This window comes from Pelmatolapia mariae, linkage group LG16_19, assembly GCF_036321145.2.
Source record: "Pelmatolapia mariae isolate MD_Pm_ZW linkage group LG16_19, Pm_UMD_F_2, whole genome shotgun sequence".
Taxonomy (NCBI): Eukaryota; Metazoa; Chordata; class Actinopteri; order Cichliformes; family Cichlidae; genus Pelmatolapia; species Pelmatolapia mariae.
The window spans coordinates 26,066,148-26,082,447 of NC_086241.1; the positions used below are offsets into that span (position 1 = coordinate 26,066,148).

The following is a 16,300-nucleotide window of genomic DNA, read 5'->3' on the forward strand; positions in this document are numbered from 1 at the left end:
AATTACCAGCAATACTTAAACCTGCAAAAAAAGACAATTGCGTATGATCCACAAATATATGCATTTTTGTTTAAATAGTGTTAAAATAAAATAGTGAAAAAAGGATAAATAATGTTTAGTTTTTGTGTTTTTGTGGGGGGGAGGCGGGTTGTATTCATTAGTTTGAACAAAACAGGTGATTCTTCTAACTTTAAAATGTAAAGTTTAAAAATGTTTTGTCACACTTTTTGTAATAATTGCAAAGCTTTAAAGTTAAAATAACTATAAATTGAAAAACACAGACTAGGCTTTTCATACTTCCACTGATGAGTCGAGGCACTGGGGTAAACATTATGACTTTGTTACCAAGTAGAACTCAAACATCCCTAAACAATAAAAGTAGTGAATAAACTTAAATGGGATTTTTGAGGTTTAGATACACTCAGCGCACTTTGGGTAAGAACAACATTCTCTAAACTTTTGCAAACTTCTGCAGCTTTAAAGTTTGAAAAACAGAAATCAATAATCGCCTTTGCTAGACAGTATTGCTTCAATATGCGAAGTTATTTTGTAACTTTTTTGTTGATTTTTTTTTTTTTTTTTTTTTTACACATTTTTAGCACTGTGCTCATGTTTGGTTTTATACAGAAGGCTATATGCACCCCCAAGTAATGCGACAATAAAGACATATAGGCATGAGCCTGACTAACATTAGGTCACCAGTTATTATTATTAATAACTCCGAACTAATTATTGTTACGGCTATTATAATAATATTTATTATTATTATTATTATTATTATTATTATTATTATTGATACGAATGGGAAATTAAGAATTCATTTAGGTTTTCCTGTTGCAATATTTTCAATTTGTGCCAAGTCAAATCCTTTTAATTTATAAAGGCCATTTGAAAACGCGTAGAGTTGACTTACAGTGGTTCCAGAAGAGGCAGGTGCCTCGGAAATACGAAGAAAACGTAGTAATAATTAAAAACAGGAGGAAGAGGGCAATGTTGGGGCGGTTATCTGTCTTTCTTAGGTTTCTTAGGTAACACTGTAGCTAACAGACAACAACAACAACAAAAGCTGGTACGTCTGGCTGGGCAAAACTCTGCCGTCTGATCCGACCCACCCTCACCGGATCCACCAATCCCCGCAAGGCTGTACCTCCAGCCGCTGTCCTCCGGTAGTTTCAGGCTATAATGAAATTTTATTCAAACTGCATTCACGCCTACGAAACGGGCGTATAAGTAAACAATGTTTGAGGGTAATTTTCCACAAATAAATATAGGAAGTGTGTTTTATATACCTACGGGTAAGGAAGAGTAAGGAAGCAGACGTGTTTCCACCCCCAACATCCTTTAAAGGAAAGCGGAAAGGGCTTTGGCTCAACTCCACATTAACCTTATTTGTACTGAGGTTGTGAATTATGAATGTGTTTGACTAATTTATCTTCACCAGAGCTTTATATGTATATGAATAATATTTGTTCCTCTGCGTTTGCGCTGGTTACAAACAGCGTCCTGTAGGTTCACTTGCTGGCGTTTATGATAATGTCAAAGTCCACAGTTGTTGGTGGGAGGCTGGTACACAGGCATCGGGTTTGCTGTTTCACAAACAAAGAGGCATTATTTCACCCCTCGCTCTCTCTCTCTCTCTCTCTCTCTCTCTCTCTCACACACACACACACACACACACACACACACACACACACACACACACACACACACACACACACACACACATAGACATATACAGGCACAGACACCGGGGCTGATTCACTTGTTTAGCCTCCTGTCACGGCGCAAAGAAGGGACAGATAAGACGCACTGCATGGTTAAAATGCTCGGGAGATCTCTGATCAGCGTCGGACTGCGTGTGAAGTGTCAGCAGCTTAAAGGGATCCAGAGAGTCACAGCGGGACTAAACCCTGCCAGCTATGGGGACACCCTCCGCCGCGAGGCAGCCTCCACCAGTACCGTCATGGGTGTCAACAAAATGAAAACTATGGATGATTTAGGCGGACCGAGTTTCATGACAACCTTGTACTGGCTTTTTATAAAGGGATATTTCCAAACGACGCAACAAATGCAAGTAAGTTAGAAAAGAAGGTGAAAACAGCGTTTTCCTTCTGGACTAAGGGGTCAGTCCGCCCCCCTGAGTTTGAACTACAGTGCACCTTCCCCTGGAGCTGCTAGAGCGATCAGTGCATCCAGATGACCCCTCTGTGGTATTTATTCACACACAGTTTGGGGTTTAGAATTGAATCTTGGTTTAATAAGCGCTTAATAACAACGATTAAAATCATCTGTAACAAATCCTGCAATACAAATAAATGAATAAAAAAAAATCTACATTAGTTTTCCTTTGAGAGACAGTCACAGTCTTAGGAGACTTAGGAGAGAGTTTTCCACAATGGAGAATAAGTAAGAGAGATTGTTTTTATAATGAGGATACTCTAAGCAAAGATAAGTATGCACTGATATGTCATGATATTTTCTAATTCCAGCAGGAAACTGATGGTCTTCTTAAACATCATTTTACCTCCTGATAACACTGAACATGCAACTAACCTATTAACTCCCATTATTTGCTCAAAGATCGAGCACAGCAAGATATACGGCCCCCTGTGGAAGTCCAAATACGGCCCTTTGGTCGTGGTGAATGTGGCCAGTGCCGACATGATAGAGCAGGTGCTGAGGCAGGAGGGTAAACACCCAATCCGGACAGACATGCCCCACTGGAGGAACTACAGAGAGCTCAGGAACCAGGCCCATGGACCCCTGACTGAGTGAGTGAAACCATCACAGATCCACCACATCTGTGTCCTGAATCCACACTGCACTGTAACTCTGAGGAGACTGACAGCATGTTGTTTGTTTTGTTTCCGCTGATGAAATCTGTCCGATCAAGCTGCAATAGCATGTGATGTAGCAACTGCACATCATTTCTTTTCTACAAATAAACATGTCTAAAATTGATTTTTGTTGTGTCAGTTGGTATGTGAAAGAACTTTGTTGTCCTATGCCAAACTTTGCTAGGTGTTCAGGTTCTTTAACATGGGAGCAAATACGTGGACTTTGAATATAATCCAGTCAATATAAAATATGTAGGTATATATATATATATATATATATATATATATAGGTGTATATAGGACTGCAATGCCTTTAAAAGTATGGATTGACAATTTTTAATATGTGACCTAAGACAGAGGTCACTGTTACTGTTGTTCCTCTTCATAGAGGTTATGGTTGTTGACTACGCATCTCTCTCCTCATGTTTGTGAGATGCCCTCTTGATTTTGCCTTGAAACAGTTCTAACAAATTGGAAACCATAATTTAACATAATTTAATCTCACCTCATTTCATACCTTCTGTATGAAATTACTTTGTGGTTAGTATTTGTGATGCATACTTGTTGCTGACAGGGAACATTGGCAGCATGCAGGGATTCAGTCCAGGCCTGCAGCTCAGTTTTTTTTGTTTTGATTTTTAGTCTTAGAGACTGAGATCAATATAGACGTCATCAGTTTCATAAAAAAATCTAAAGCATTTCAAAAGGAAAGGCCCGTGGACCACAATTTTCTTTGGCAGAATAACAGACACTTTCTCAGCTCCTCATTTATTCTTGTCCAACTTGTTTTAGCAGCACTTATCAGTGTTGAAAGTTAAGACCCTGGAGCAGTACTAACAGGCTTTCAGACACTATTAGACAACTACTCAGGGTAGACTCATTCATATGCATTTGGATATGTTTAAAGATCTCAAACACCCACTTGTGTTTCCAGAGACTTGTCCATTTGCATGGATATTTTATTTTGAACAGTTTGAAGCACTTTGGATACAATGACACTTGTTATTAGCATTAATTCCTTGTTGACTTTGGTCTTTGGATGGGATTTGTTGATAAAGAAGGGAAATATGTAGACTCTTACTAGCCTTGCCTGTAAAGTGAGTCCATTTAAATGTAAGCAAGAATAAACCAAGTACAAATCGATATTTATAGACTGATATTATCATAAAATGATTTTTCAAAAAAGTAATTTTCTATGACTTGCTCTCTGGAGCCTCATTCCCTTGTTTTTATATTGGTTTTTAGGATGGGGGCCAAATGGCAGCGGATTCGTAGCATCTTGAATCCACGAATGCTGAAACCCAAGCACGTCTCCTCCTATGCCAACACCATCAATGAGGTGGTGTCAGATTTTATCTGCAGAGTGAACTGGCTGAGGGAGACCAGTGGACAGGGAGTCATGGTCAATGACCTGACCGCAGAGCTCTACAAATTTGCTTTTGAAGGTCAGCAGAAAACAAAACAAATAAATGAAATGTTGTTAATTAATCAATTTTAGAAACTTTTCCAAGCATCATTTAGATGCTTGGAAAAAAGAAGAAAATCCAGGTTGTTCTGTAGTTTTTCATTTAAAGTTTCACAAGAATAAGAAAATGCATATAATTATAATTCAGATGGACTTCAACTTCATGACTGAGGTGAAGTCATGGGATTATGATCAATGCTGCTATCACGTTTGGTAGCTGTGGTTTATATGACTGCAGCTTGATGTGGCTTTACATGTATGCATATAAGGTCATGACAGAGGAATATCCTGTGTAATTGTTCTTGTCCTTGATTTTTTCAAACCTGCAGACCTCATTTTCTGTGTGTCACTCAGTAAGCCGACAGCTGCTTTTTCTTTTGGCCTTGACCGCTGATTAGATACGATAATGTGGTCATATAACGCGACACGGTCACTTTGACCGAGATTATTTTTAAGTGTTACAGTCCACTTTTCAATCATAAATCTGAAATCCGACAGCAGCACCATCCAAAGGAAATCCATCTTCCAGAACAGCACGTTCTTGCTTAGAATGTTGGTGGTGTTATATCCATCTCATGCTAGCAGATCTTTGCACTAAGGTACACTGGCTGCTGGCCGTAGCCTCATAAACAGAATGTGATTTCTTCCATTTCACAACGCATTACATTTAAAGGTGCGCTATGTGAAACTTGCGTCACATGAACTGACCACATATAAAAGATTGCAGTAGCATCTCGGTGACAAAAACGAAGGGTGGTTTTCCCTCAGATGTCTCGTCTGTGACCTCAGTAAACGATGAGCTCGTTGGCTCCGTGTCAGGTCTAGTGAAGTGGAAAAATTCAACCGGAGTCCAAGAATAAACACAGGGAGCTAACTAGAGATGCATCACAAGCTCTTAAGTAGTATCCATACCAAAACAGGATGACTTAAGGATAACATACATAAGGAACAAAGACAACCTGAGGGAATAAATACAAAAGAGGTGAAAACACAATCAGCAAACTAAGAATCAAAGTGGTAGGTCCAAAAAATGAGCACTCACACTCAGTTTTACTGAATACAGCCGAGTTTAATTATGCTTGCCATCAGAGTCAGAAAGGAGGCTAAAGCAGGGTTTGCTTTGCTGAGTGACTGACAAGTGGCTAATGGTCAATGGGCCTCATTCACAAATATTAGTGTGGAAACATTCTTAATCAGTGGAAAAAATGAGTTTTGCATGCAAATTTACTGTAGCATTTATAAAATACGAGTATCAGTCTATTTTGTTCTCACCACCGGGCGTATGTTAGTACTGGTGTATATTCGGAACCAGCACACAATATCCATACATGGAGATGATTTATCTGAATTTCAGCAGTGGGATAACATCTCCATACATGCCCCTTCTGGTTCTCTGTCTATACATGACCACCCCTGGCACTACAAGTTGTTTGTTCTTGTTTTCGTGCCCCACCCTCCCTCCCTTTTAAATCCATTCACCACTCATTAGTATGTGGGGATCTTCCCGGCCTGGGAGCCTTGGCCAGTCCCCTCTGAGACCTTCCCCAAACCGCAGCCTCAATTCATACTCAAGCCATCTGCCATTATCTTTTTTTTTTTTTTTTTTTTTTTTTTAAACCTGTCCCGTTTGGTTCTTTTGCCATCAGAATTATTGTCTAAAGGCGAAGAAAGATGCCCAACGGATTTACTTTACCAAATGGACCATCCCAGCCTTGCTGTAATGGTCCATTTGATTTACCTTTTATTGTTTATTTTATTTTATTTTATTTTATTTTTTTTACTTGCTAGATACGGGACAGGGGAAAAGAAAAGGGAGAAAGAAAGAGAGGGGAAAAAACAAAACAAAAAAAAAAAAAACAGCGGAGAAGAGGGACGGGGATAAAGGGCAAAAAACAAAAACCAACAAAATAAGCAGACAAAAAATACATATATCGATCACCTGGATCACCTGTTGAGAAAGAAAAAAGAAAACAAGCAGAAGAAAACGAGAGTAATAGAATAAACAACATCACAATGATATATGGGAATATAACACTAAATACTTAATATTAAACATTATTGTGCAGCACGTAAGATCGACAGCGCACAGTGTGCTTTGAGGTAGGAGCCAAAAAAGGTTCCTTAATGTAATGATCTGCTAGAGGGTGTGGGGGGCCACAGTCCCATCCTCCAGGGCATGAAGCAGGTATGGAGGAGATCAAAACTCCAGACATCCAGAGGCCCCCAGAACACAAGAGACCAAGGAAGACCAACAGAGGGGCAGCCGCGCCACTGTCCCAGAAAGAGCTGAGGAGAGTCCCAGATGAGGGATCACTCAGCAGCCGCGGAGCAGAAGCCAGGGGGGGTTGCAGTGACGTGCCCGTGAGCTCCAGCCAGCTGTGCCTGAGTGACCGAGCCCCAGGCCGAGAGGCCGAGGGCACCCCACCCCCGAAGTGGCCCGAGCGAGCCCCAGGTTCCAGGCCCCGATAAGCAGCCACCAAGGAGTGAGCCGGTGTGTACCCGGACGCCCACCCCCGGACACAAAGAACCACCAACGCATCGATGTCTGAGGGCGTCTGCCACCGGCAGGGGAAGTGGTGGGGGGAGATAGGCCTCCAAACCTTGGAGGGCCTGAGATGTCCCCAGAGAGGTGGCGTCTGATACCCAACCTGACATATAGACACAGACATACAGGCACACTCAAATACAAACATCCATTCCCACCCTCATGCTCTCATAGGCAATTACTCCACACTCAACCAACGTGGAGACAGACATAAAGAGACGCTGTACACACAATCACACTCCCCAAGCGTACTCTAAGAACCGGGTCTAGGTACCCTTGCCCCTGGAGGGGGAAACTGCACCCAGACCCAGGTGGTGTTACCCTTTTCCCTGCAGTGGGGAGAAGCAGACTGCCCCGACTCCGCAGCAGCAGGGAGGCCCCACACACCAGACCCCAGTCGGACGGCCAACTCCTCCTCCTAGCCCCCCCGCTCCAGCAGGCCGCAGAGACCGGGGGTGTGAGAAGACTCCAAACCTCCCTCTACCCGCTCATATGTAGTGTTGATGTATATGTGTTCTAAGGTGCAATTAAAACCCAGGAGGGCATGGAGCTACCTGCCAGAGAGCAGCAGGTAAGCGCATAGCCCCTCCTGATAGCCCTCAATGTCTACGTGTATTTAAAATTGAGAGGTGGGCAACGATGCCAGGGGTGAGGTGTACACCCTGATGGTAATTTGGAGTCCGTGTTGTGAGCCCACCCCCAAGATCCTATATGTATGTGTTATGAGAGTGTGAGTAATGTGAATGTCTAAGTTGTGAGATAAAATTGAGGCAGAGGCAGCCAGAAGGGGACAGAGGGGGGGGATGCCTCCTCTGCACCCTGGTGACACACCCCTACCCCAAGGCCCTGCATGTGTGGGTGATTGTGGTGGAGCGGGATAAAGCCATCTGCCATTATCTACTAGAAATGCCGTCAAACCTAAATTGAGGATGTGGTCCAAGCTAGTGAATTGCATTTTATCGGTGCCTCCATTAATCTATATATAAAGAAACACATTTGCTGCCAGGTGAAGTAGAAAACGTGGTGACTGAGATGAGGTGGAAGCCAGAAGAGGTGCAGCTTTCTAAAGTGTTTCCACAGGAGTGACCATCTTTCAGTCATTTCCCCTGAGACAAGAAAAATGTGGAATCAAAGTCTAAATAAAAAGCTGGTGAAAAGTATGTGTAAGAAAACAAACAGAAAAACCACAAACAAAACAGATTTTTTTTCCAAGGAAGACAAATAATGAATGACAAGATGCCAAGATCAGCAGCTCCAAAGGTCACAGAACAGGGATCAGCGAGCGCGACCCTGGACACATTTCAGTGGTCTGTGCTGTTTGCAGGAAGGTTTTTCTATTGTATGCATGTGCTGTCAAATTGATGTTGTTTTGTCAGGTTGCAATGCGCTGAGCTCTTTTGACTCGTGCAGTTGGCCATCGTGGTTTTATCGTTTTGTTTTTAAACACAGGAATATGCTCAGTGCTTTTTGAAACCCGTATGGGCTGCATGAGTGAGGTGATCCCCGAGAAAACCCAAAAGTTCATCGTCTCCGTGGGGGAAATGTTCCATCTCTCCCAAGTCGTCATCCTCTTCCCACAGTTCCTCTGGCCCTACCTGCAGTCCTGGAAAAGGTTTGTCGCAGCCTGGGATCATCTCTTCAAAGTTGGTGAGCAACATTCATTTTTAACCAGTAAATAAAAGTGTGGTGTGTTGGTAAATTCACTGCTGAATATTTATCCCCTTTGTGCCATTATGTGATTTCTAAAACCACTTTGAAACATTTTTTCTGTTTTAGTGCAAAAAAAACAAACACCTTTCAGGCATTTTGTTAAATATTCATGATTTAAAATGGAAAACATTACTTTTCTAGTTGTCAGAAATCTGTAGGATTTAATTCATGGAAACATTACCTACTCCCTATTCCATACTGGTTGTGGATCAGCAAGGTTAGTTCAGTTCAGGGTTCATGGACATTTTCAAGTAGCACTATCAGCTAATTTCAAGGTCAGCACACACAACACACACAAAAGAGACAAAGTCCACCCTACATGTGGCATTTCACACAATCAGTGTGCTAACAAGATCCCTAACTGTGTCTCTCTTTCCCCATCTAGTGGGCAAACATGTCTTCTCACAGTCTTTTTTTTTTTTTTAAATTTCACATGAGATAAAATGAGATGATTGTTGTCTCTCATAGCTGAAGAACTGGTGAATAAGAAAATTGAGGAGATCCAGGAGAATGTCCACCTGGACAAGGACGTGGAGGGAGCGTATCTCACACACCTCCTGCTCAGTGAACAGATGAACATCACAGAGATCCTGGGCAGCATCACTGAACTACTCCTGGCAGGAGTAGACACAGTGAGTAATAACTACACCGCTCCGTCATTCCCAATTCCCAAAATAAATTTGTTTGCATTAAAGTGTCTCCCATTATTCGTTTAGGCTTCCAGGTTTCCATCTTCCCAGAGTCACTTAATAAGAACCAAAAAAATGTTAGTTTTCCTTTATATAAAAACAACCCACTACCACACACCCTGGATACAGACACAGTTATTGGGAAACAGTTTTACTTCTTCTATTCTACTTCTAATTTCTATTTCTACTATTGCTGACAGTGGAGCTGCTAACATGTTGGTTAATTTAAGTTTCTTTTTCTCTCTTTTCAGTTCCACCTTCTTTTTTTTTGCTTTTGTTTGTTCCTCTTTATTAATAATAATAATAATAATAATACATTTTATTTGAGGGCGCCTTTCAGAAACCCAAGGTCACCTTACAAAAAACACAATTAATAAAAGGAACAGTAGTCATAAAATACATAAAATAAGTTAAAATGACAAAACAGAGCATGACAACAGATAAAATCAGCATTAAAGCGAATAAGCCAGTTTAAACAGATGTGTTTTGAGCTGTGTCTTAAATACGGAGAGGGAGTCAATATTTCTTAGTGCAGGAGGAAGAGAGTTCCAGAGCCGGGGAGCAGAGCGACTGAAAGCTCTGTTCCCCATAGTAATAAGGTGTGAGGACGGAACAGTAAGTTGAATAGCAGATGATGATCTGAGAGGGCGGGAAACAGTGGTGATATGGAGCAGGTCACACAAATATGAAGGAGCAGATTTATGGATACACTTGTATGTAAGAAGTAAGATTTTAAAATTTATCCTGGCTTCTATGGGCAACCAGTGAAGCTGCTGAAGAACTGGGGTAATATGAGCACTTAACGGAGTACGGGTTATGACCCGAGCTGCAGAATTTTGAAGAAGTTGGAGTTTGTGAAGGGACCGTTTGGGGAGACCAAATAGGAGGGAATTACAGTAATCAATACGGGATGTAATAAGACTATGGACAAGGATGGCAGCAGCATGGGGGGTAAGGAAGGGACGGAGTCGGTTAATATTACGTAAATGGAAGTAAGCAGACCGGGTTATGTAATTAATGTGAGACTGGAATGAAAGAGTATTATCAAGTATGACACCCAAACTCTTAACCTGAGGGGAGGGAAGGGTGGGAGAATTTTCAATGTTAATGGAAAAGCTGTGGGATTTGGTTAAGATAGGTGGTGTACCAACAAGTAAAACTTCAGTTTTATTACTGTTAAGTTTGAGAAAATTGGGGAAGAACCAGGATCTAATCTCAATAAGACAGTCTGAGAGGGAGGTAGGTGGGAGGGATGAATTGGGTTTAGAAGAAAGGTAGAGCTGGGTGTCATCGGCATAACAGTGAAAATTTATATTATATTTTCGGAATATATAACCAAGAGCATATAAATAATGAATAAAAGAGGCCCTAATACTGAACCCTGGGGCACACCAGCAGAAACAGGAAAGAGAGTAGAAGAATGGGATTTAAATTGGATAAACTGAGTGCGGTCTGAGAGATAGGAGGTAAACCAGGCAAGGGGGGTATGACTAATACCAATGGAAGCTAACCGGTTCAGGAGAATATTGTGAGAAATGGTATCAAATGCCACACTAAGATCAAGAAGGATGAGAATGGATAGGAGACCAGAATCAGCTGCCATCAGAAGGTCATTGGTAATTCTTAACAGAGCAGTTTCTGTGCTATTAAACACTTCTTTCACATTAACTCTGGTCTACAAGGTGCATGAGTGCACAGGGAAGGTAGGGGAGGGGCCAGCTGTGTTACCAGAATTGATTGGGCATTGTATTGTCAGTAATGAAAATGAACTAATGGGCTACTGTGCACAATGCACGGTGCACAGCAGCCCTTCAAGCCAGCCTGTATAGTTATATTGACAAAGAAAAAAAGAACTACACTGACCTAATTGTGGCGGCCCATCAGGCAGATTACCAGTCCAACCTTGGAGTATAGCTCTCAGCTACAAGTTAAGAGATAATTTTTGAACATATTAAAAGTCTTCTGAAAGTCAAAGAATGCATATAAAAAGAAGAAGTTGAAGTTGACTTAGAAAATCAGTTGTGCTTTTCCACACGGAGGCTGATTTTCTCTAAATATACTCTACTATACAGAATGATGCCTTAATTCAGCATACAGTTTATAGACTACTCACTGGGCTGATTCCTCTGTAACTACTGGTTTTGCCACACACTGCAATGCTGTCATGCCAATAAAGTCTCTGAGGAATGTTCCTGGTATGTTGTTGAATCTGTGCTACAAATAATAAGCCAGTCGTGAAGGATAAAACCAGCAAGGTGTACCTAGTGAAGTGGTCAATGAGTGTACGAGTTTTGGCATTCCAGAATAGTAATTTTAAATTTGATTGACTTGAGAAGTGGCCCATGAGATTATAAGCAATTATTTTTAAAGATCATTGGTCGCATGCTTGTCTACAGATTTACTAACAGCAGCATTTCATCCACTTAAATATGAAATAGCTTTGTCCTGGATTGGAAATCTTGAGTAATATAAATGAGATGTTCTTGTCTCAGATGCCGCAGATGAGTAAGCGTCATGTAAAAACATGAAAGGTATTCCATTCATTAATCAATGCTGTGAAGTTTTGTGGAAGATATTTCTCAACCCAAAGATCAACCTCCCTGAAAGTCAAACACAAAACTTTATATTCTGTCAAACCAAGCCCAGCTCTGAACTTGGTTATCTTACAAGGCTGGATTGTAATGGAACATGCCAAAACATTACATAAAACAGAACATTACACTCTGTGTTTCTCTGATTTGCAGACCTCCAACACTATCTCCTGGTCTCTGTACCATTTGGCGAGGGAGCCAGAGATCCAAGAACAGTTGTACCAGGAAGTGATAAGCGTTTGCCCTGGGGACAAAGTGCCAAACAGTAATGACATAGCTCAGATGCCGTACCTGAAGGCCATCATCAGAGAAACACTACGGTAGGAGGGGAATCTTTTTATTAATAAGATAATAACCAAGGTGAAATGAAACACTTATCTGCTCCTAAACATGGAAGTTAAGGAAATAAAACCACTTAAAAGAATACTTCACCATTTTGAAAAATGAGTCCAACCCTTTGCTTAAAGTTAGGAGACGTGGTTTATGGACTTACATGTTTGTAAGGGGTGAGATAGCAAAGAGTTGCATTTACTGAACAAATGGAAACTATGTTGATGCCTTTCTGCATTTTGTGGTGGCCAGCCTGTATCCAGTTGTGCCAGGAAACGCCCGCGTCACTGTTGAAAATGAGATTGTGGTGGGAAATCATCTCTTCCCAAAAAAGGTACGATGCACGTTAAGCACACCTGGCCTCTTACTAGTAAATAAATGCAGTCTTGTCTATACAGCGCCACCTGAAATCAGTTGGGGTTGTTGGGGTTCAGGCATAGCACAATAGCAAACGTCATGGGTTTTCTCTCTTAGACGCTGTTCCACCTGTGCCACTACGCCGTGTCCTATGATGAGAATATTTTCCCCAACCCCCACACCTTCCTGCCGGAGCGCTGGCTCCGAGGAGGGGAGGATAAGTCCAAGCAGCACCCGTTCGGGTCAGTACCATTTGGTTTTGGGATCCGGGCATGTCTAGGTCGGCGGGTGGCTGAACTTGAGATGTATCTCCTCCTCTCCAGGGTAAGAACATCTGTTCCTAATGCTAATAATGCTCTGTCCTTGCAGGACATATAAAGAAGCAACTTTTGCCAACACAGCAGTGTACTTTGGTTTTGAGTTGAGCATGCAAAGCTACTGTGTCAAGTCTTGCCCAGGCAGCAGAGTGGATAGTGATAAAAGATACTAGATTATACATCTAATCCAAAAACAGTTTGCATGTTTTGACAAACTGTAACTTGCACTTTAAGTTCTTAAAATATAACTTTAAGTGCAAAATTGGAAAAGGTAACGGATAAGGTTTGGAAGGAATGCTGTGAATTAATACTTTGGTATGTGTGAGTTGCTGAACAAGTTATTATAAAAACAGTAAATTAACAGTAGCTTGATGCTTACAACTTTAAAGACTTAGAAGCTAAGGTTAGGTTATTATTCCACTGCATGTTATGTTAAAGGATCCATACAACTTTATAACTATAAGACTGCAAGTCTCTATGAGACAAGGCACAAAGTTGTTTTTTCTTTTGATTCTCGAAATATGCAAACAAACAGGGTCCAAACATTGTGCCATTGCTTTTTTAAATTTCCTGGAAATCGGTTGTTCTTTAGCTTCATTCAGGGAGCAGTATTAACCTAAAGTAACTTCTCGGCCCATTCAAAGCTGTTTACTCTTTTGTCGGCCTGGGCATGCACATGAATACAAACCACTCAATCAGTCACTTTGACCTGAGTCATCCAAAATACACAGTAGTCAATTGGCAAGCAGTTGGTAATCAGTGAGTTTAAAGAGTATAATTTCTGCTCACATAAATAAATGTCAATAGACAATTCCATGTTTTTCTTTTTAAAAAGTACTCTTTCTTTTTTGTGTGTTTGAAGTTGATAAAGCACTATGAGGTGAAGCCTGATCCTGCTGGAAAACCAGTGAAGCCAATCACCAGAACTCTGCTTTGCCCAGCTACACCAATCAACCTACAGTTTCTGGACAGACAAGTTAAGCAGGCGGAGCCAAGAGCAAAGTTAGAAGGTTCTCCGTGAGCTGTTTTTCTATTCAAAGTCTTCATTTCACTAACCACTTGTTTATGTGGAGTTTTATTTCATGAGATCTGGATTTATGTTGTACAGTATATAATGGAGAAACACGCACACATACATCTTCCTCCACTACTTACCAATTTAACAAGATAAGCTGGACCACATTCAAACATACCTGCCTGGCCACCCTCTACATTGACATCTTCACCCTTCTGCACTCCTTCATGACTGAAGAATTGTAAAATATTACTATTAGTATTACTATAGTTAGATAAATATCTACTATATTATAAAAAAAAAAGATATACTATTGGCTGAAAATGACAAGCAGTGGAGGAATTTTTCAAACCATTTCATTGGGAAAAGGAAGCAATAAAACACTATGAAAACACCTTATTAAAGAAAAAACTGTATTAATGGAAAATTGTGCATAAAGTATAAAAACTGAGATAATTATTCTGAAGAAAATTATTTCTCATCAATGTTAAATTGATTAATATTGCTGCTATATATGTTTAAGGGTGACCTAATTTTAAATACTTTATATTGTGTTTAATGTCCAGCTCCATTCACAAAATATCTTAATTATGAGTTTGTAGTAGCTGTCCAGTGAGGAACTCTGAAAAACTACCAGCTGTTCATGACAACAGAAACAAAAGTCTACATCTTTATTTTGCACAAAAAATAGCATTCAGCAAAAGCAGAATTAAAAGCACTGAGCAATATGTGACATGGTTAACTGTCAATATCTACAGGGTGATTTCAAATATGAATGAAAAAAGAACGTGGAGTGTTGGGAAAACAGCTGGTTAAACATTTAGACATTCTCATAGATGCTAATCTGAAAGTGCTGGCTGACCCTGCACCTGGTCAACTTGCCTGTTTTTATTAGACTGGACATGTTCAGAGACATCGTCACAGCTTTCCTTGTTAATGTACTAAAGAAGTTATTAAAAATTTTTTCATGCTCTTCTTTACATCACATATGTTAACCAAGGGTGGTTAGCAAGAGGGAACTTCTCTGTTATGATGCTAAATCACTGAAGCTGGTTTGCTTGGTAATGCAGACCATAACTGATCTCAGAGCAGTAAAAGCTGAGCTAGCGGCAGCTTGCCTGTCACGCTAGTCTGCCATCGGTTTACTGGCAGACCAGTGGTTTGTCCACAATGCACATGTGCAAACCACAAGAAAAAAAGTTTCTGGCCTCTCAGCCTGCCCAGCTTTAGTCATTGGGACTGACACCCTCTGGGACTGACAAAGCTGTAGTCCCCTATGAGACTGAAATAAGCATATTTTTCAGTGACAATGTTACCGGCTGTCACAAGATGGCAGTAACGTAAAGCCACACATCAAGTGAAAGAGAAGGAGCTTTATGGCAGTGCTGTCTGAGGTGAAAGGAGAGAAATCACTTTGCTTTGGTGTGTTTTAATTTTTGTGTATGTTCAGACTTGACAACACACTCACAAATACACACACACACAAGCAGTATATAATCTTGCTTTAATTAAGGAACATGTCTGTCAGTGCAAGTGAATGACTTTGAATGCACATGCAGTACTTGTGTGTGGATGTGGAGGTTTGGTGTGAGTTCATTTATGTAGAAATTGGGGACCTATATCAGCTCACACACCAGTTGATTTGGGACTACTGTCCCCAATTAGATTTGAAGCACATAAAATATTTGTATTTAGGGTGGGGTTTTTCTGTGTTGTATTGTGTATGTGTGTGTGGTAGTTCTGAATGTTAACGGGCATGGTTGTCTGTCTCTCTGTGTTAGCCAGAGTTGCATAAACGGAAGGAAATTAATAGGTGGATACGCCTAATCAATGATCATGTCTGAAAATAAATCTATACTGCACAGGTTTTTAAAGGCATTTTAACATAAAGTAAATTTTCTTCAGGAAATCCATCATTTTAAGTTTAAATTTTTTGTTTTATTGCTGATTGTTGGAAAGTTTTAATGTTTACTGTTAGTAGTATGTACTGTCGTAGACCAATGCTGCCCTCTTGTGGTCTGTTTTGTCCTTGAAGACATTTTTCATTCACGCCTTACTCATTTTCTTTCTTTACAGAGACAATCGATTTTTTTAAGCTTCTTTAATGTGTCACTGTCCAGACATAGCTTTTATAGTCACAATAAAATGATCAGGTGGCCAGTGAGCAAGCAAATGTTTAGCTGTGTTTTGGTGACTTGTTTGAACAGCCATGTGATTGTTATTACCACTTCCATTAGCTGTTCGAAAAATGTTAATCCTACACTTACAAGTCATGACCCACAAAGTGATTAATAAATCCCTACATGTCAAAAGGTTGTGATTGTTTGGATTCTTTTATAATCTGTTTAATGCTGTATGTTCAACTAGAAAAAGTCTCTGTTCCTCAAAGAGCTTCGTGAGCCATAACACCTGTAAGGTGCTCAGATCCTGTGGGCTGCAAGCCA

The 16,300-nt window shown here is 40.6% G+C and overlaps 1 protein-coding gene across 1 annotated transcript; it reads left to right on the forward strand.

The window, feature by feature from the left end:
* Positions 1-1,645: 1,645 nt before the first annotated feature.
* On the forward strand, positions 1,646-16,152 carry LOC134646054 (sterol 26-hydroxylase, mitochondrial). The gene is made up of 9 exons (XM_063499736.1): positions 1,646-2,074; positions 2,581-2,771; positions 4,083-4,282; positions 8,297-8,494; positions 9,026-9,189; positions 11,991-12,157; positions 12,420-12,501; positions 12,642-12,848; positions 13,704-16,152. The coding sequence occupies exons 1-9, from the start codon at positions 1,814-1,816 to the stop codon at positions 13,860-13,862; spliced, it is 1,629 nt and encodes a 542-aa protein (XP_063355806.1). The 5' UTR covers positions 1,646-1,813; the 3' UTR covers positions 13,863-16,152.
* Positions 16,153-16,300: the final 148 nt, after the last annotated feature.